This window comes from Hypomesus transpacificus, unplaced genomic scaffold, assembly GCF_021917145.1.
Source record: "Hypomesus transpacificus isolate Combined female unplaced genomic scaffold, fHypTra1 scaffold_60, whole genome shotgun sequence".
NCBI lineage: Eukaryota > Metazoa > Chordata > Actinopteri > Osmeriformes > Osmeridae > Hypomesus > Hypomesus transpacificus.
This window is the reverse complement of record NW_025814033.1, coordinates 1,078,757-1,100,859: the sequence shown is the minus strand read 5'-3', so window position 1 is coordinate 1,100,859 and position 22,103 is coordinate 1,078,757. Positions and strand designations below refer to the sequence as shown.

The 22,103-nt window shown below is 42.6% G+C and overlaps 1 protein-coding gene across 5 annotated transcripts in view; it reads right to left on the bottom strand.

Annotated features, from left to right (window-relative positions):
• LOC124465553 (matrix metalloproteinase-16-like) overlaps nucleotides 1-22,103 on the bottom strand; it is a 126,447-nt gene that overhangs the window by 34,780 nt on the left and 69,564 nt on the right. For all 5 annotated transcript variants that reach the window (XR_006955845.1, XR_006955846.1, XM_047017407.1 and 2 more), the window contains exons 6-8: nucleotides 6,333-6,471; nucleotides 4,609-4,759; nucleotides 4,389-4,504 (exon numbers count right to left, since the gene is read on the bottom strand). Coding sequence is in view for 3 of the 5 variants with exons in the window: in XM_047017407.1 (XP_046873363.1) it covers nucleotides 4,389-4,504; nucleotides 4,609-4,759; nucleotides 6,333-6,471 (406 nt within the window). In the remaining 2 variants the exon portion in view is untranslated. The remainder of the gene's footprint in view (nucleotides 1-4,388; nucleotides 4,505-4,608; nucleotides 4,760-6,332; nucleotides 6,472-22,103) is intronic.

The window sequence follows — 22,103 nt, the reverse complement described above, 5'->3', positions numbered from 1 at the left end:
ATTAAAGTTATGTATTATGAACTTACAAGTGTGCTCAGGCTTAAACATAGTGTCTCACACAGGGTGTGGGAAAAAGGCTGTTTTTTGTGTTGTTATCTCTCCATTTCAGAAGTAACCTTGAAACCGGGCTGAGACAGCACCGGAGCAGGTGGGATGTGTGGGCAAGAACAAACTCCCTACTGCACGAGAGAACAAGATAAACCATTTTTTATCTTTCTGTTTTAATTGCACTGTATAATATATGCTGGGGCAGGAACAGATAGTCAGTTGGACTTTGTGAACCAGCCCAAACTCTGTTGCGGGTAGGGAAACGTGGACAGCCCCAGAGCTCTGTACTTGTTAATTTCCAACTGCTGCATTAAAGCTGATATTATTGGACCTCTGCAACTCCAGACCACTCTTTCAAGAACAAAGACTTGTGTCATTGAAAACCATAATTACATATTGGATTAGACACAATACATTTAAATCCTTCAAAGGGGTAAGGGTAAGACAGAGAAATGGGATTCGGCCAAAAAATGCCATGCATGTCTATGGACCCCCTGTGCAATGTCCATAAATGTTCATCCCACCAGTCGCTAGTTGAGTTACTGTAGACCTTGAGTTTAATATTGTGTATTTTAATAAAAATGTTGGAGACAAAAAGTGATGATCCTCTTCCTCCCCTGAGGAGCCTGCACTAGCAGCTAGGTGGTATGTAACTCAGTATAACTCGAGACGGCTGTCAATTCGGTGAATGTAGGAGACTTGAGCATCTTTCAAAATAAAAGCGCACCATCTGAACTTGTAAATTATGAAAAATTAAAGTTGGAATTTTTGACGGAGCCGAAGCACACATCCGAAATCGTCTCCACACCAGCTCGCGACAACGGGAATTTTTCTGCTAGAGGTTCCAGCATTTCCAGGGTTTACCAGCATTCAGATAGGCATATCTTCTTAAAATATTTTCAGATTTCAACATATGACACATCATTTGAAAGCTTACAATCTGCACTTTCATAATCTGTAAAAAAGAGACTGAGAATGACCGTGACCGACAACGATCCGGACCAAGAGAACCGAACTACAAGTGTGAACATGACAGTCATAAGCTCCACCAGCGATGAACAGTAGCCTAATTAGAAAAAAGCATCGATTTTGTGTTGATGTAAACACACAAGCCACAGTCCAATTTATTGTTCATTCCAAGTAGCAGGTTTAGTGAAAACCTTTAGTTGTTTAACCCTGAAAAGAGGCATACTCCGAGTTCCACGTTCCAGAAAGAGAGGTAAAGAAACCTTTTGGTAAGTTTCCAGGGTAACTTACTACTTGAAACTAACCTGCTCGCTAGCAGGTTTTCCATGCCAAACTCTGCGTTTCTACCGATCCCCTCCCACCTTGTTAGCCTGATAGCATTGGCAGACACGGCATATCATTACCTGGTTCTGCCGAGCGATCTCGAACAAAATTAAATTTGCTTAGTTATACGTCGGGAGACGATTTTAAGTCCCCGTTTACACGGAAGAAAAACGCATATATCTTCATGCGGTTTGGCCTTTCATTTACACGAAAACTGAGGTTTTATCACGGAAAACGATCATTTCTAAAAACTTCGGCCAAAGTGGAGATTTCTGAAAACTCAGTTTTTGTGTTTGCGTGTGCACTAGCTTAAACTGAGTTTTAGGTTCTCAAAGCTCACAGTATGGGACTAAAAAAACATCACGTCATGAGAGCGTCCTGTTTATAGTAACACGTGCGTTCGACTTCATGCAGCGCCGGAGTCGCCTGCAGCCCGGCTGACTTGAAGCAGCCAATGGCTTTCTCAGCTTCAACGCAGCCGGCTGTCGGCACCGCCGGTGATGCATGAAGTCTAACATAATGGGGTCATTTATTTGTGAATTGCATTACATTTCTGAATCCCGAAAAACATTTGTGCATCGCATTTGTGAATCATTCAAACAAATGAACCTCGCACCTGAAAGGTAAAGGAAGTCGGTCGTGTTAGTCGTAGTTGTTGATTTTGAAAATTGTGATTGGTTTGCATGGCTTTATCCTTCACATTACACTGCCGCCTACAGGTTTGGCATAGTTATGATGGCGCTCGGGGGCGTATATGCGGGTTCATGTAAACAGAACATTTTTTGAAACCGTACTTGTGTGTACGACGTTATTTTAGAAAACGTAGGGGCAGAAATATTTGTTTCTGTAAATACCCGGCTATGTGTAAACGTGGCCTAAGACTGCGGTTTGATGTACTTTAATTCCCTGATGAATACCTAAGTTAACGTTACCGTTTCCTGTCACAATCTGTAATTTATTTTAGCAACATTCTTAGCCCTTGGGTCTTCATCGATAGTGTTACTCGCCGTGGATTTGCACTCAGAATTGACCAAATGCCTTTTGGCACTGAAATAAAGACAAATAATTGAAATTGTATTTGGTCTTCTTTATTACCTACAAATAGAAATCTAACAATGAGTAGCCTATTTCTATTGGCTATTGTTCCTACAATTTACATGATTCATATGATTCCTACAATTTACATGATGTAGGCTACCGTCCTGTAACTGTTGTTTCAGCAAATCTATTTCAAAGTTGTTGGCGGTCAATATATTGGCCAAACAACCGAAACTAATGCCCCTATGGTTTGAAGGAAGATGGGAAAGTGAACAGTGCATTAACCAAATAATGCCTACACCAATGGAATTACAGTTATTTGACTCTTTGGGTTAAATCAGAGCAAGAATGGTCAAATTAAGGTTAAATAATATAATCATTTTATCATATTGCAAATGAATGCAATCAATGAAGTTAACTCTTATGCCTACTCTACCATGATTATTGTATACCAGAGATAGAAAGCATGAGGTGAGGAAGAAGGAGTAGGCCCAGGACAAGCCAGAGCTGAGGAGAAGGTCTCAGGAGATCAAGAATCCACAGAACAATGCTTCACAATTCCTTTTATACCTAAGAACAACTATAATCACACCAGAATCTTGACCCTTACCTATCAACATGTCTAGCAATGCTACAGTAAGTTACAAAGATGTGAGAGCCATCAAGTTGAGACTCCATCCAGTAACTCCATATTTTACCATAAGAGAGGTGGGGGCAGGTGGATAGCCTTACAAGATCAGCCTTTATTCTTCTGCCCTATGTACAACATCTCTTGGTCAAAATAGAAATTCAGCAAATTCAACAATTAATATTAATGTAGGTTATTGTTCCTACATTTAACATCACCTGTGACCATGCATTCTCCCGTAACTGGTGTTCCAGTAAATCTTTTTCGAGATTAGCCTTTATTCTTCTACCTTAAGTAGGCCTACACCATCTCTTGGTCAGTTTTTGGCACTTTCTTCACGAGGTGCAATTTGTACAACCAATTTACTTGTAACTGGGTATACATGAGATTACATGAGCTACATTTCACAGTTCCACATGCAAAATTCACTTGCCATTAAATGAACATCTCACTGTATACAGCATCCATGCTCTGTTCAACAGGATCAGAATGTGCAAATTGTTTTTTTAATATTAATTATTCTCACAATGTCAGTGTAACTGACAATTTCGCACAAGCCTGTAAATAAAAGTAGATGTGGAGAGAACTACTAGTAGCTACCATACATAATTCTCTGCATCCATTTCTGCGGCAGCAGTCAACGTCTCTTCGTCATCTTAATCATCATCATCATCATCATCTTTTGATGAAAAGCATTCTGTTGGGGGAAACTGCTACTACAAATTTAAATAGGCACCAATTGATATTTACTTAGTATCATGTCGAATATGATTATCGGAGCTCCATTGATGTTGGCTTTTAATAGTTCTCATGCCCGCGCTTAACTCTGAGTTGACGTACTCCGAGTTGAGTTAACAAATTCATATCAGCTTTTCTGGAACCGAATTTTCGGAGTTTCCCATGTTACAGTAACTCGATTCAGAGTTCAGGGTTAATCTCAGAGTTTGTTAAACCCGCTACCTGGAATACCCCCAGGTATCAACAATTTGAGAGCAGGATAAACGGGAAAGCAAGCAAAGATTGTTGCTTCTACCTTAGAAGTATGGAAGCCCATAGAGGACTAAATTCAAATGATAATGCAATTTCATAAATTCATGATCATTTTCAATATATTTAAGTGTTATTTGAGACAACATTCAAATGAAAATGCAATAATCCAAATTCCGTTTTAATATGTCATATGTGCGTTCTATGACAATATTAAAATGTAAATGGATAATGGTTTGGTATTTATGAAACCCGTGCGAACCGAGGGCACAAGGCTATCTTCTCTTTTCACCGTCTCCTCACATAGAGACAGAGTTACAGTGTTTGTAGTGAATTATATTATGCATGTGTGTATACATATGTGCTTAGTAAGACAAATGAGGATGTGAGGTCCTACCATTGGCTTTATCCACAAAGGCACCTTGTGGGGAGTCTGGAACACCCTTCCACACGGTGATCGGTTTTGGGTAACCAGGGTCCATTGTCCTCATATCCTCACTGTATCTCCAGTACCTGGATGTTGATCCCACAGCTACATCATTGATTCAAGGATACACACATACACAAACACACAGGAAAGGAAGAAAGATACATAGAGAAATACACAGCATAGTCACCTGTCCCCTTTAAAAAAGTAGGTTTTGGCCACGTCCTCCCACCAGACAGCCGTCTCAATGCTAAGGGTGGGCATACCATGGCCGAACATAGAGATGTCTTGAGGATAGCCAGACTGCAGCATTGTGTCCTTGAACACCCAGAACTGCTTCCCTTCACACACACAAAGACACAAAAGTGCTTAGACATAGATGTAGTGTAGAACACGCACATGCATCTAACTCTGGATAGCATTTAGTTGATGCTAATCATAGAGACTAACATTAATGTGATGATTAACATTAGTGTGATGTTATAAGTACTCAATTGAAATAGAATTCAATCATAAATAACACAACTTTTAAGTTAACTAGCTTATGGTGACCAGATTTGAGTTTGTGAAAAAGAGGACACTTCGTTGCGTCTCCGGGGGGGGGGGGGGGGGGGGGGGGGGGGGGCATGGAACGGTGGAACATAAGAGAGATACCCTCTTTCCTAAACTTGTAAGGGCGTAATAGTTGGTGAAAAACCCAGAGAAACACGAATATCCAACGGGCAAAATCCCCAACGATTTTGGAATCCCTGCCGGACACATTTTGTATGTCTCGAAAAAAGGACATGTTCGGGTAAAAGAGGACGTCTGGTCACCCTAACTACCCACAGACTCAAACAAGCAGAACTCCTATGAATCATGGCTCTGCCGTGAATCCCATGTCTACATTATTTATAGTTTAAGTCAAACACTACATTTCACTAGCTTCTTATCTCTGGACTATAAATGCGCTCCTGAGGTAATTTCTTTGTCTGAATTACAGTATTTCTTTGAATAAACGCCACCCTTGATTAAACGCTGCACCAAATATTTACGTTATTTAATAAACGCTGCAACGTTTATTCGTTTGACACCCTCAAGTTTAACATAATAAGTTATTAAGTGGTGGCGGATAAAAAAAAAGGCTATATAGCATTTCCCGTTTTGGGTTTTGATGTGATCATCCACATTATTGATCAAACTTTTATTTTTTTGTTTTTTGAATAGTCAACATCATAAAAGTAGTAGTGGAAACTTTATTTTGTAATTTTTGGTGAGTTTCGGCACTTTTCAGTTAGAATTTGCTACGTTACAGAGCTCAAAACTTTCCGTGACGGCCCGCACATTCTCACGTCAAGTAAATCTGTATACATTACAAAGTGTGCGTGAAAACCAGCTTACGCAAGCTTTTTGTGCGTACTTAACGTTTATACATGAGGCCCCAGGTGCTCACATCCTCTGACACATAGTAAGTCCCTTTCAAATTCTCATAATTTTTTTTTGTTGTTCCCTCCAACTGGTCAGTCTCCACCTTTTTGTCTATGTTAATCTGTCAAGGGAATGATGGATATCTAAGCTCTCTGCCATTTATGTTGCGACTAAGTCTCAGTTGGGTTTCTCAGGCAGACCTGTCTGAAGCAGAGCAATACCACCAAGAAGATGGTCTGTACATTAAATTAAATCATGTTAAATACTACCTGAGTTCCCTGGTTAATTGAGTGACTTATGTCATTTTTGCTCTTCTTTTTTTTCTACCAATAATAAACACTACTTATTCCCTATAAGCTTACATAAGATAATGTGCAACTATGACAGTTTACAAATGATAATGCATCAATATGCATCATAGAGAACAAAACGAAATACAAGCACACACGTTACCCAGCAAAATACAACAAACTAATGTGTACACACACCTACTATGGATATACTTACCTTTGAAGAAGACAAATTTGCCTTTGCTGTTCTCGTAAACAGCGTCAATCTTAGCGGGCAGACCCCTCCAGAAGACACTGATGAGCATGGGATAGCCTGGCACTACTGCATTGTTACGAACCCTCCAGAACCAGTGGTCCTTAAAAAAAGGCAGAGAATCCGAATAAGAGGAAAATAAGGCATTTACAACATTGTCATGCTAATCTAAATAAAACCATGTATCTGTGTGAAATGTGTCTAAACAGGCATGAAAACGGGTCAGGGGTGAAAAAGGTGAGAAGGATATTACCCCTCTAAGGGGGTCCGGGTACATACTACCCCATTAGAACAATTTTAATATTCCATATTTTAAAGCATCAATTTGATGCATTTTGAGATATTTTTTTGCAAGTCAAAAATTGTTATGGCCTCCTTACAAGTATTATGCAAGCCATTTCATGCCAGCCTGTCACTGGGTCTAACATTTACAGTAGGCCTATATGAGGCACAATGTGGTAAAGGCACCACAAATGGCTTAATGCATAACCCCCACAAGAGATGGTGGACATGCTGTAACTTAATTTGTCTACTCTTCCATCATGATTGACAGCAAATACAAGTACCAGCGTATTTTGAAGTCAAAATGCGTATCCGCTACACAAATTACGTACAGGTTGGCAGGTCTGCTTATTGATAGAACGGCAGGGACGGACTGGAAGTAAAAATAGGCCCTGGACTTTGATCCAGACCGGCCCACCAGAACCGGTCGCGTATACGCCACCATACCGAGCGCCCTGCTAATGCATGCAGATTCTGTGCCTGATGTGATGCTAGTTAATAGTGATGGGAAGTTCGGTTCTTTTTACTGATTCGGTTCTTTGAATCTCGTTCAGTAAAATGAACGAATCTTTTTTCGAGTCATTTGTTCATTTCAGGGGGGGGGGGGGGTTGGGGGCTATACGTCCACTGCAAAGGACGTATAGCCCCTATACGTCCACTGTAGGTTAGTGCAGGACATGTGCACCAGCAAATACTATTTCAAAATCAATTCCTGCATTAAAATAATGTATCATGAGTTTGTATGATTTGGTCATGTATTATCACACTAGCATTTAATTATCACGTCAAACAATTACACTGCACTAAACTGTAAGTGTAAATGTAAAGTGAAAATAACAAAACCAGTCAGTATGATGACTTGAGCGAATATCATTCATTCACGTCTTACTAAAACAGCGGCCACACGAAAGGGAATAAGGAAACTGTTTCCTCTACTAAAAAATACAATGCGGGTCACGTGAAAAAAGGATCCAAAGACTCGTAGAAAGACCGAGTCGGGGAAGGAACTAATCATTAGTTTCCTCTAGCTACAGAGCCTATGCAGGTCACGTGAAAAATGATCCAAAGACTCGTAAAAGACCGAGTCGGGAAAGGAACGAATCGTTCGTTTCCTCTTGCTACAGCCTATACAGGTCACGTGAAAAATGATCCAAAGACTCGTAGAAAGACCGAGTCGGGAAAGGAACGAATCGTTCATTTCCTCTAGCTACAGAGCCTATGCAGGTCACGTGAAAAATGATCCAAAGACGCGTAGAAAGACCGAGTCGGGAAATGAACGAATCACTCGTTGAGAGGACTCGTTACTCCCGACACCTTATAAGGATTCGTTCAAAATGAACGAATCGTTCACGAACGACACATCACTACTAGTTAAGGACTTCCATGGTAAATGCGAGCGTGCATAGCACGTGAGCGAATTCTTTTGGCTGATTTGAGCGAAAAATTGTTTTTGGAGCTTGAAACAAACATTGCCGTTTGTCCAATTGGTAAAACGTTGTCTTGTGAAGGTAATTACGTTTCTTAGTCTGGTTTTCCATCTTTATATTGTCTCAAATTAGCTTTTCCATTTGTCAGTGTCACTTTGTGTGTAAGCGACACTAAGGACTGCATACGTTCATTTGGAATTTTCCACTGGAGCTTTAGCCAGCCGGCTAACGTTGCGTTCTCTTCTGCTGTGTTCAATGACTCAATTCATCAAGCTGTAGCTAACATTAGCTAAGTCTATGTCAACAGAGTTCCTGGGTAACTAAACTTAAATATACCATAAAAATATACAAATTATTGAAACCATCATTCACGTAAATCGCCGAGGCCAGGAGTGCTTTCAGCATCTGATGGTGGTCTGCACTGGTGATGCAAGGCCCTTCGCGTTAATATTTCCATGCACTCGCGCTCCCTTCTGACACGCGCACTTGTTCGCAGTTCACTGAATATGAATACCAACCCCCCCCCCCCAAAAAACAATTTCTCATCGAATCTAGACGATTCACGTAGGTCACCTATTTTGGTTTCAAAACAGCGATTTTCGCCGAAAGGTGAGGGATTTTCATGTCTGTTAAATCATATCATCGCACATGGGAAAGTGTGAACTAGTTCTAAACAGGTGAAATCACTTTAATTCTAATTGGATTGTAAGAGCATATTGATTTTTGTATAAGAGGGGGCTATTTGCATATATTGAATGTTTATGAAATGTGTATTGTTTTCCAATATTCCATAGAAATGTGAAAACAAATTATAAATAGATTGTGGGACACTGGGGCATGAATAGAGGAGCCTTGCAAGCCAAAATGCTTCCTGAATTGCAACCATATCTTAAACGACTGCTTGACTAATGGATTATCGCTAGCTTCAGTGGCTGACACAGAAAGCTGAGAGCGCAGCTGTGATGGCCTCCCCTTTCCTGTGCGACCATGCTGCCCAGGACTGGTGGGCGTGATGTTGGTGATATTGTCTTATCCAGTTCAGCAAAACACTTTGTTGAGGTAAGTACAGGAATATGCTGGAAAAGGTAAAGACAATTTGGCCGAACTGTCATTTAGATGAGGTACACCCTGCCGGCCAATGACAGAGGTAAAGTCCTTCTCAACTTTACCAAGCAAGGGGACAACATTTTTGTTGAAAGTATCTTTTACAGACCTTGTTATCAGTATACCCAAATATTTATAAACAGTTATCCACTCTCTCAAAGGGAACTATGTTGTCTGGAAGGTCACCAACTAGGTTATTAATCGCAAACATCTCACTCTTTCCAAAGTTAAATTTGTAGCCAGAGAACAAATCCTAATTGCTTTAGGATGTTTAGAACTATCGGGAGAGATGTAGATGGATTCGATACATAAAGTAAATCATCTGCGTACAGTGACAGCTAGTGTACTGATGCCTGCCCTCAAATCTATCCTCAGATCTCAGCCAGATGGCCAATGGCTCAATGGCTATGTCAAATAATAAAGGGGATAGTGGACACCCTTGGCTTGTGCCACGGTGGAGCTGGAAGGGGGGTGACATCAAATTATTCGTTTGCACAGAAGCTACTGGTGTGGAGTATAGCAATTTCACCCATTCTTATAAAATTCTGATTTGCCACTCTCTAAAGTCCTTATAGCACTTATAAACTCAGCTGTTGAAATCAGCTGAAATCAACTTCTTCATCAGCTCCTTGTCCACTCTAGGAAACTCAATGGTGTTTAGTGTACTGACTGTACTGGGCCCCGTTCGTCGTAAGGGTTGAAGCTAAGTTAATCAATTGTCCCTTCAGCCCATTAACATTAGCGAGCTGATTGAGAACAGCATATATCGGTTCATCAACGGCTGATCCGCATCCAAATCATGTGGTTAATTTCAATCAGGCTAAACTTATCAGGGAAATTGCACATGCACGTCCTCCATCAAAAGGCAGGAAAGGTCAATCACAAAAAACTGATTTTCTAATGGTATGATGGCGGAAAAGACGAAAGAGAGCGGTGATATTCTTGCCATCCGAGCAAACTATTATAATGAGTCTCTACGAAGAAAATAAGCATATTATCATGGCTAAGTCAAACACCGCCACTGCTGCCAGAGCAAGACAAGCAGCATTGGCAAAAAAATTGCCAATGCAATAAAAAATAAATAATGGAAATTAATCATTGAATGAGATCTTGCTAGCGAAAATAATGACCACAACTCTTTCAGAATAAGTAGATAAGAAACAAGGCCAAAGAGTATCTAATTGATATGAATTCATAGACACTTATGAGGATATAGGTACTGAAAGCGCTTATATCATGTACTATATATGTGTATATGCATGTAAATATGCAAATATGCAACATATAAAAAGCACAGGCACAACAGATAAGACCAGACATTTCCTAAAACATAGCGTTATATATTCACATACAGCAGCATAAGCTCATAATAAAGCATAAAGTTTGCTGCGGCGTGTGATATTTGCAATGTACGGCCCGAGAAGGTCTTGCAAATAAATGAGTCCTTGTCGGCAGAATCGATATCGCTCAAACAAGAACTCATCCGTGTGAAATAAAGAATCTTGGCAATCGCGAAGAACTCTATTGGTATGGAAAGCTAATCGAACTAGAATATAGTTCCAGTCAACCGAGTCTCTCAAAAAGGGAACTGCCGTCTTGTTTTCCTGCCATCTTATTTTCCTTTTTTTCTATGGCAAGCTTATCCAGCTACACTTATGTTAGCCACCTCTGGAGCAGGTTAGTGCTAATTGGTTTCTATGGTGATTTATTGAAAGTTGCTTCCACGAACCAAAAAGAGGGGCATTTTTTATCTTAGCCTGAAAATTAGTTTGCTAAACCGCTTAGCGAGCTACGACGAATACCGCCATGGTCGGGGGTGGTCAACAACGTGTAAATCAAAATAACATGTTGTGTTTCATTTATGGATTTAGGATATTTCTGTAAAAATGGTTCCTGGTGAAGACCTAATACTGTGAATAAGCCTGGAGGCGGATGCGGCTCTGGCTTGCTGAGCAAAGAGTTTTCCAGCCCTGTCCCCCGATTCGAAGAATCGCTGTCTAGACCTGAGCAGCGGCAATTCTGCTTCATTTGTAGTTTCCAGGTCAAACTCGGTTTGGGGTTGTAAGCGCTTTTATAAAATGACGGGTCTGGTTGGTAGAGTAGCTATCATCAATTTCCAGGAGCTTTGTGACAGTTCTTGTCTGGACTTAGACATTTTTTAGAGGTGCGCTGTGTAGGAAATGATATGGCCTCTTAGGAATGCCTTAAAAGCTTCCCACAAGGTTCCTATGGAAACTTTCGGTGTGTCATTTATTTAAAAAAATAGTTGCATATTGGATCTTAAGAAGTCCACAAGGGGGGGTCACTAGATAGTAAATGTGAACGAAATCGCCATGGTTTTAAGATGCGCTGTAGTTGGGAAATTGTATGTCTAGTGATGTGGGAGCATGATCTGAGATTACAATACTGTGATACTCGCATGAGTGTATATTAGAAATGAGTCTGTTGTCTAAGAGAATTAAGTCGATTCGAGAAGAGGAATGGTGGACAGATTTTTTTTTAATTCTGGGGACCTCCATGGGTCTGACAAGCCCAATTCCCTTGTGTAGGAGGTTTGTAGTTTTGCAGCGCGGAGCGGCGGCTTCCAATCCAATTTCATTGAAACCGGGCGTTGACGCTTGCGTACGCTCCCACAATGGCCTACACCAGCGTCAACGCCCGGTTTCATCGAAAATGGATTGGAAGCTGACGCTCCGCTCCGCTCTAGTGGACACGCACGGTAACCCTAATACTAAAACTTCCTAAATTACAGATAACAATAAATATTACACTATACTAAGCCTTAATGCACATAAAACCTGTTTTAACCCTGTAACCTATTCTAACCTAAGTGGAGTACAGTACAATAGTGCAAATTTGCAGATCAGTGACTAAATAACGAACCTACCAGCTGGGTCAGCTACAACGTTTTACGATTCAAATGGAATGTTGTTTTTAATCAAAGCAGCACCCCTGGCTCTCGCATTAAACCGTGAATGATAGAAATGGCTGAACCAACCCATTTTAATGTGCAAGATCTCGTCACTTCTTAAGTGTGTCTCATTCAACAAAACCTCTCAAATCAAAGATGAGACATTATCTTATTGGGTTGTGCTTCCATCGGCGAGCACAAACCATTGTTATCTCACATATATATTTATTATTGTGAGAATGCTGTTAAGCATTCTCACTATTGTTTTCCTGTTTCTCTTTATTGTGAGAATGCTGTTCTCACTATTGTTTTTCTGTTTCTCTTTATTATTATTGTGAGAATGCTGTTAAGCATTCTCACTATTGTTTTCCTGTTTCTCTTTATTATTCCAACTTCTTAGTTCTTCCGCCGTTATTTTGGCCTTTAACTAGTCCTGCATACTTTCACCGATTCCTACAATTTTGGTATCAAAACGTTCAGCTCCTTCGGGAGATGATGGCTATGACTTCTGGTATTTCTCACTTTTATACTTTTTAAAGAATTAAGGTTTTTGTGCAAATTATTCTCCCATTAAAAGTAATGGTAAATCCTTTCAAATCATTAAAAAGCTTCCTCCTCTTTCAAACTTAACTGCTTCAGCATACTTTCAGCAAGAGACACCATTCAAACTTTAAAATGTTCACAAGACATTCAGCTATTCCCAAATGATTCAGCTTTTTCAAATATTCAGCCAATTTTGAATTGTGACAGTTTGAAATACATGAAACAATTAGCTCCTTCTTGATTTTTATGATTGAGCAGCCAGCAGAGTGGCACACTGCTGGCTGCTCTTTTTCTGATATTCAACTAAATTGTCAAACAATTTCCTCTGACGTTCATATAGTTTAACTTACAGAAACAAGTTTGACCTTAAAATGTGGGAAAACTTGTCCTCTTTCAGCCAATTTAACTACTAAAGAGCTCACATTTACAGATTTTCAGCTTTGAGCCTTGAAGCGAGAGCAGCCTTTCAAATTCTCTCACTAACTTCAATGGAGAGGTGGGTAAAATTCGTCAGAGAATTTCGAAAGTAGACGTGTTTTTTGACTGCCGGTAGACTCGTATTTCTGACCGCACAGACATATAAAGGACATCTCTAGTTTCGGCAGTCTTGGGTCTCTGAAAATATCCTTATTTGTTGGATTGGACGTATAGTTTTGCATCTAGATTAACTTGTTTGAGGTGTGGATTCCAGCTAAATGTGTTTTTTCTCTCTGCCCAGCTTGTTAGCAATCACAGCTGCGCCATCACCGTGGCAACCAAACAGACACGCACCATGAAAGCAGAATTGTGTGACGTTTTGGAAACTGCCAAAAGAGTTGTATTTCTGACCGCACAGACACATAAAGGATATCAATGGTTTTGGCAGAGTCTTGGGTCTCGGAAAATATCCTTATTTTTGGGATTGGATGTACAGTTTTGCGTCTGGGTTAACTTGTTTGAGGTGTGGATTCTAGCTACATTTCTCATAATCGAGCTAGCGCGATGGCTCTCCATAACTAAAAACGGTTCGACTTTTTTTCCACAATCGACCAAACAAGATATGTACATTGAGCTTAAAGTGTACATAATCTAGCTAGATCGTTTTTATTTTAGCAAGTTTTACAGAAATCTGCAACAATCGAGGCTCACTGTCATAGCTGACCGTCACGAACAGCCAAACCAGGCCTTGGGTAAGTGTTTGCTGCACTGCTGGCGTTAATCCTACGAACAAACGCCAAGTAACTGGAGAACTTTTACTGTTATTTGATGATATTAAACACATGTAAAGTAACTTGTCTTTACTCTAAATATCTTCTCCGTTTTCAATTTGAAGTTGTACATCTAGCTTATGTAGGAAATTTTCCATTGCATCCTCTCTAGCTTCACGCCTTCAGTTATTATTCAAGCCAACGGTGTTAATACATACCACTTTGACACACTTGCAAGAAATGATCCACTGCTTAGATGTATCATGAGCTTGTTATTTATGTATAAAAAACTCACCAGGGACAACGACAACATCGGCAACCCTGCACTATGAATTATTATTTTGATGTCATCTTAAAGTGTCTGAACAGGACTGGGTGTGCAGTTACGCATAAATTAGTTTCTCCTCCGTCTTGAACCTGAAACCTAGATTCTAGGTTAGAAATGTTGCCAGTCTGTTGCCAATGACCAACGGTTGCTACCTTTTTCCAGCAAGTTCAAGTCATTCCAGTGTTGTCCTTTTACCTTCAAATTCATTCAACCCAGACTTCAGCAATTGGAGCCGAGTGCACCAGCTGGGCGTACGCCTGGACGTACGCTACGTCTGACGTAGAATTGAAAGTTACGACTAATGCACCAGTTAGACTTAAGCCCTTTATGTTCTGCACCTGGGGGTACATTTTACGCCTAGTGGGGAGCAGGCTTAAGTTGGAAAATCGGACCAATATCATATCCATGGTAGCCTAATTAGGGCTAACACTAGTTTGATCACACATGCAGCGCGTCTTGTTAATAGGCAACATGGAAAGGGCATTAAGGCGAGAAAGTCGTCCGTGGTAGCAGAAATCCACTGTTAATTTAGTTGTTGATCGATTTCCAGCTGATTGTTTCTGTTTGTTTGTGTTGATATTATTATACATTTCCCTGTGAACGTGCTTCTATTCTCAGTATACAAACTATATGTTTTCTAATTTCTCTATCAGTAAAATGTATTTTCCTTTTCTTTTGTTTTTCTTTATCCATGGCTTGTTTTGAAGGGAGATAGGCTAGCTATAAAGTGCGCTTCGGATAGGCTCAGAGAATGTCTAATAAGCCCGTGGACTGGCTCTGATAGGCTCTTAAATGTGTTGCTCGGCAACGATCGACGCTTTCGCATTTTCACAAGGACGCGCATCTTAAGACCAGACGTAGCTACGACCTTGGTCTGTCAAGCTTGGTGCACTTGGTGTAAATTCAAATCACAAAGTCGGACGTAGCTAAGACCGACGTAAGAGTTAAGACCAACTTTTTTACGCCCAGCTGGTGCACTCGGCTCCAGGTTTTCTGCTCAATTTTCACATTTTCCTGCAGCTCATCTTTCTGAAATTTTCCCCTTTTTGTTTTGCATTTTTCTTCTTCTTTTCTTCTGTTTTCTGCCTTCATCTTGCTCCTGGTCCTTTCAAAAATACCGTAGCGTACGTCCAGGTGTACCTTCCAACTGCCAGTACTTTTGCATTTTTCTTCTCTTTTCTGTACTTTTCTGCCTTCATCTTGCTGCAGGTCCTTTATAACATACATTTCAGGCCTTTTGAAAATCCAGCAAATAATCCTCTGCTAAATGTTCACATTTTTATGCATTGTTCCTCTTCTTTCTGATTTTTTTCACTTTTAGTTTTGCATTTTTCTTCTCTTTTCTGTAGTTTTAAGCCTTCGTCCAGCTCCAGCCCCTATTTAAAATACCTTTCGGGCGCTTTGAAGCTTCAGTTTATAACTTCCTACAAAATGTTCAGCTTATTTAGCATGGTCAGCTATCCCCATTCAGGTTTTCAGCATTCTCACTGCTGTTTCGCAGGAACAGCCTTTTCTAGTTTTTTTTGCCCCCCTAAGGCTCAGTCAATGTTTGGACTACATAGACAACGGCTGTCACGACGTGTGGAGGGGTAGTACCCAAACGCAGGAGAGTCAGCAGGCATGGTCCAAAAACAAAAGGGTTTAATGCTCAAAACGGGAAACAGACAGGGTACACGCAGGGACAAAGGGTAATGCTAAGACAAGGACTGGACACAAGGCAGGAACCTAAATACACAGAAACAAACAAGACACAGGTGAACACAATGAAACTAACGACAACTGAACGAGACAGGTGACGACAATGACAGGGAAACACTAGGGCAGGGCAAAACCAAAAACAATAGGGGGGCACGGCTGTGGCCGTGACAGTACCCCCCTCTCAAGGGACGTCACCCGACGACCCACAAGGCAGGGCATGGGGTCGGGGCAGGTCCGGGGGACGACCCGGAGGCAGGGCAGAGGGTCGGGGCAGGTCCGGGGGGCGGCCCGGAGGCAGGGCAGAGGGTCGGGGCAGGTCCGGGGGGCGGCCCGGAGGCAGGGCAGAGGGTCGGAGCAGGTCCGGGGGGCGGCCCGGAGGCAGGGCAGAGGGTCGGGGCAGGTCCGGGGGCACCTGGGAGCGCGGACGAGGAGGCGCCTGGGAGCGCGGACGAGGAAGCGCCTGGGAGCGCGGACGAGGAGGCGCCTGGGAGCGCGGACGAGGGGGCGCCTGGGAGCGCGGGCACCGGGGCGCATGGGAGCGCGGGCACCGGGGCGCATGGGAGTGCGGACACCGCGGCAGGCAGCAGCCAGAAGTCCTCGGGCGGAGGAGGAGGCCAGAAGTCTTCGGGCGGAGGAGGCGGCGACCAGGAGTCCTCGGGCGGAGGAGGCGGCGACCAGGAGTCCTCAGGCGGAGGAGGAGGCGGCCAGGAGTCCTCGGGAGGAGGAGGAGGCGGCCAGGAGTCCTCGGATGGCCTGGCACTGGGCGGCACAACCTCGGGGCGAGGCAGGGGCTCAGGGCAGGAACGAGGCTGGGGCACAGGGCAGGAACGAGGCTGGGGCACCGGGCAGGAACGAGGCTGGGGCACCGGGCAGGAACGAGGCTGGGGCACTGGGCAGGAACGAGGCTGGGGTACAGGGCAGGAACGAGGCTGGGGCACAGGGCAGGAACGAGGCTGGGCTACAGGACAGGAACAAGGCTGGGGCACAGGGCAGGAACGAGGCAGGGGTACAGGGCAGGAAGGGGGCTGGGTTCTGGCGGCAGGCGGCCGAAACTCCCTGGCAGGAACAGCCTTGGTGGTCTGGGTGCTGGGCGGCGCAACCTTCTTCGTCCGGGCGCAGGGCGGCACAACCTCAGGATGAGGCAGGGGCACAGGGCAGGATCGAGGCAGGGGCCCAGGGCAGGACCAATGCTGGGGTCGGGGTTCGGGCTGGGGCTGGAGCAAAGGCAGGAACCAGGGCCTAGGGTGGGCCCTCCGCTGTAGGCTTCGTGGACCACCCAAGGCAAGCCTGGTCCCAAGGAAAGGGTTTGGGTGACTCTCCGCTGGGTCCTTATGTGGTCTTAGCATTCTGTCACCACGTGTGGAGGGGTAGTAACCAAACGCAGGAGAGTCAGCAGGCATGGTCCAAAAACAAAAGGGTTTAATGCTCAAAACGGGAAACAGACAGGGTACACGCAGGGACAAAGGGTAATGCTAAGACAAGGACTGGACACAAAGCAGGAACCTAAATACACAGAAACAAACGAGACACAGGTGAACACAAGGAAACTAACGACAACTGAACGAGATAGGTGACGACAATGACAGGGAAACACTAGGGCAGGGCAAAACCAAAAACAATAGGGGGGCACGGCTGTGGCCGTGACAACGGCTGTGTCAAAATGTTTGTCTTGGTCTCGATTGAGTTGCTTGTATTTTGATTTACGTTCCGTTGCACAGTTTAGGAGGTTACAATGTTTTTGTGGTAACAAAGTGCCTTTAGTCGACAAAGGGTAATCTGTGCTAGCTACGTCACCACGTCAACACATGTCAGCAAGGACGCATGGATACAACGTGATAGAGACGTTCTAGCACGCACATTTGAGCTTGGATTACGAGTGAAAAATACCACCCCCAAAAAATCCCAACCATTTGGAGTGGAACTGCCATCTCGGATTTTTGATTTAGGTCGTTAAAGTCTTTGTAAATTGAGCGAGTGCGGGTCGCCCGTGAAACCGCCTAGTCTTTTAGGCGGCAGCCATACTAGAGAGCGTCATATCATAGTAGTATTTTCGTAGCTAATTTTGTAGTTTAATTTTACACAAAAAATAGAAATAGGGAAATGTAATGACGATATGACTATGGTGAAAACATCCAGGTGGTGAGATTTTAATGTAGGTTGCTGTAAAAACTTTGATTTGTTTGCTATTTGAGAGCCCCGTCAGCCTCCATTGACGATTGCGGCAGCAACAACAGTGTTGTAGATCTGCGTCTGATGAATCTTTGTTTAATTTCGTACCAGGGTGAATTCTACATCCAAATGGAGAGCAGTGTTTTAAAGATATGGCGATTGTGAAGACAGCCAGCGGGTCAGCATATTTTTGTTATTTGTGTAAAACTTGGAATTTGAGTGAGACTGCGTCTTCTTTTGACGTTACAGACTCGGCTCGCCCTCTGGCAGTGTGTAGCAGTGGCAGTAGTCCGTTTGGACCCCTCCACATTTGCGATCAAAATATTAGTGCATGACTGGTCTACTAGTCCAGCGATCTTTCCATTGCTTCACAATCAAATCCGTTCCACTTTATCAGTAGGGAGAATACCCACATAGAATTCCACTCCACGTTTTCTAGAAAAACAGCATCACGCACGCAGATTCAACTCCCATATTCTTTGATCTACGCATCGCGCTTGTAACTAGCAGTTTCAGACATGACGGTTCCACAGACGAGATGGACATAAGGAGGGTTTTTTCGACGAAGAGGAAAGTAAGTCAAAGTTGCCCAGTTTTCCCTTCAGTGGCCAAAGCACCCTTTTGAGACATTATCTGACTATAATAGCGTTAGTTAAGTCACAAAGATCCTTCTGCAAACATTATGATTATTGCTAGCTAGATAAGCAAGCTTTTTACCTACATCTAGCACTAGGCAATACCATACTTTATTTACCCATTACAAGTGGAACAGCATTTGTTGATTTCTTAATCTGGGTCTGAAATATGTTGTGCTTTTGGCCGTGTTCAGATTTAGGCGTCTGTTTCAGGCAGAAATAGATGACAAGGATGTTTTTTCCAAGTAGCTACAAAAGAAATTGCTGGTGTTTTTTTATTGCCATAACAACCGTGAGCTAATCTGGAGTTAACCTTAGCTAACATGCTGGTTTGTCTAGTTTGTGTAACATTGTCTTCCAATTTAAATAAGGTTGGTCAACTTGTAATTTTGGCAATTCGCAGAATTTTATTGCCACATGTTGGTCTGTAACATGAAGGCAAAACTGATTCAACCATTAAAACCATATATCCTCTGAAAGCTTATACCCTCAGGATGTTATCTAATGAGACAAGAGACACGTCCATCTCTCCATATTAGTATGCTGCCCATGCATAATAAATTCGGTATTGGTAAATGGAGTAGGCTATATGGCTGATACTTTTTTGGACTGTGCCATTTAGGGAAACTGATTCAACCACCTTAACCATGTATTTTCTGAAAGCTTACATCCTAAGGATGTGATCTGTGGAAAAAGCCTACAGGTTTGAACACGAATTTCAGTGTTTCCCACAGATTAGAAAACTATATGTGGCGGGGGGGGGGGTCGAAATAATTCACTAAATCAACAACAACAAACAAATAATTTCTGCATATGCAGGTAGTGACGCTGCATACAGGGTGCTAAATAACTATTTAACTGGTCGGCTCCATGACGCCGGGTAAGTAGCTAGCTCTTGAAACTTCTCACCAAAAGAACGAAGGGGAACCTTCGATTAAGACGTGTCCGTCGGTACCTAGCGAAAAGTAGCCTCAACTTTCCTAGACCTTTAGCTACGGCACTAATGCTGAAGGCTCTCTGATGTAGCTGTCGGTCTCACTAGAACGGCGTATGCATTGTTGCTAACGTGTGCTGACGTAGTGACTGTGTGTGTATGTGAGAAAGACGCGTGCGTGAAAGAGACGGAGGGAGAGCAGGGAAAGGAAATGCAGCTGAACGAATACGCTGCGTGTTTTTACCTAAATAGCGATAAAAAAAATGTTTTACGAAACGCAATGTGTGGCGGCCGGTGTTGATTCTGTGGCGCACCGCCACAAATTAGTCTATGTGTGGGAAACACTGAATTTGATCATTTCTGAACTGTCCAGTCATGCTTTAGGGATGCCTTTTTATGTAGCCTACATACTTATTAGGCTACTAAACCCATACCAATTCTGAATTGTATATGCTGATAACATGATGTACATCTCAGAAATCTTCATATGAAAAATCTACATTAAGCTTATTATTCAATATGAAAGAATGCTAAATGCATCTCCATGTCTCCTGATATAGGTGGTAGAGAGTGAGTCAGAGGCAGGGGCAGCATGCAGGGGTAGTGGAGACAGCTCTGTTACTGAGGTGAGTGCTGAAAGGTGACAGGTAGTTGAAGATGTCCCATTGCTTATTGGGAAGTTTAGTTTTCAAAATATTTAAATGTCCAGCCCCTCAGTATATGTATAACAACTATGGTAAATAGTTGGTAAATGCACCAGAATGCGGGAAATTGCATCTACATCTTAAAACATTCTAGGGGAGAAACCCCCAGACCCCCCGCATAATATGTGTCCCCCCACTCTCAAAATGCTGCTGACGCCCATGGCTACAGTTCTGTCTTCAATGCCACAGCTATGGCTACATTTTATTATGTCTTATTACATGGCTGTTTTTTAATGCTGTACAATGTTCCATTCACTTGAATGGGGCTTCCCAACGTTCTGCGGTGAACTATTTTCTCATATTTGACCGTTGCTATGCACATTTGACCGCTGTCAAGGGAAGTGGCCTTTTTGCCTCAGATTTATGTTTTTCGTAGCACTCCGCAAGTAGTCCGGTAACTTTTCAATCCCAGCGTACTCTGTTGCTTAGCGACGTCAGCTGATTTAAAGCCTAAAGAATGTTCAAAGTCTATGAAGTTCAACGTCTTTGGCGAACTATTTCTCTGCTGATCAACAATACGAATGGTAACAAAAACATTGTAAAAAGACACACTGTGTTAAGTTATTTTTGTTGGCAAGTAGCCGTGTAATAAGCGGGATAATGCATAGAACGCCGGTCATTATTGGGAAAATAAGCCCCTTCAGGGCTTCTGCTGTTCGTCCTGTCGGGGGCTTATTTTCCCGATAATGACCGGCGTTCTATACATTATCCCTTACAAAAGAAACATTCTCATTTCCGGCGCTTTCAAACAATCAGTGAAGTGTGGATAGCAACGGCAGCTAGCTTGCCTCTAGCAAACTGCTTTTGAATTAGCCATGTCCCCCTAAATTAATATCGAACTTATTTACGTTTTGTTTTTTGTTTTTTCAGCTAGCAGACGGTACTATTTGAATCACAATTCCATCTGAAATACTGCCAGTGACAACGTTGTTACAGTAGCTTGTTTCAAAGGGGGTTCCTTGTTTCAAAGGGTGTTCTTAATGAATTATGCAATATGAGTAGGCTAAATGCTTGAAAATATCACTAGAAGGGAAAACGGACCCACCTGCAACTGACGCAAGAAAGCACACCCTACAATTTCTCAAGAAATTGTACCCTCTCTAGTTTATTTTGGAGGCCTGATTTGCCGCTTTGACATTCCATGATAGAAAACGAATGTTATTCAAAGTTTTTTTTTTTTTTCACTTTCCATGTAGGCCTAAGCGATGAATTATCTTGTATAGCATAGTGGATTATCTAGTAATATCTGAGACGACAGAGCGGAGAGATGGGAAAAAGGAGAAAGAAGAAGAAAAAAAGAGACAAAGTGCAAAATCCAACCCCCCACCCCAGCCCAAACACACATTCACAGGGCCCCACCTTTCCCCACCCGACCCCTTACAACTCCACCAATACCTACAACCCTTGCACAAAAGTGCAGCTGACCAAAATTCTCCCGGGGTTCCTTTCTTCCAAGTCTCCCGCCCCATCACACATAGTAGTACATTTAAGTCAGTCTGTACAAAGACACGGCTTAACTGTGATTTCAACCAAACTGTGCCATGCACTTAGGGGCTCAACCAGGGTCGGACTGGGACCGAAAAAACAACCCGGGACTTTGAAACACAGACCGGCCCGCCCCCCCCCCCCCACACACACACACACACACACTTTCTCCCTCAATTTCTTTTTCCATACTTGTCTCTGTTTCTGCATCTGCTATTTGATGTTGCAAAAGAACAATAATCAGTTAACAAAATTCAATAATGACAATCAATTCAACCAACTATTTTCCATATAATAACCCTGTTAACAGACTGACTCTTGTGTACAG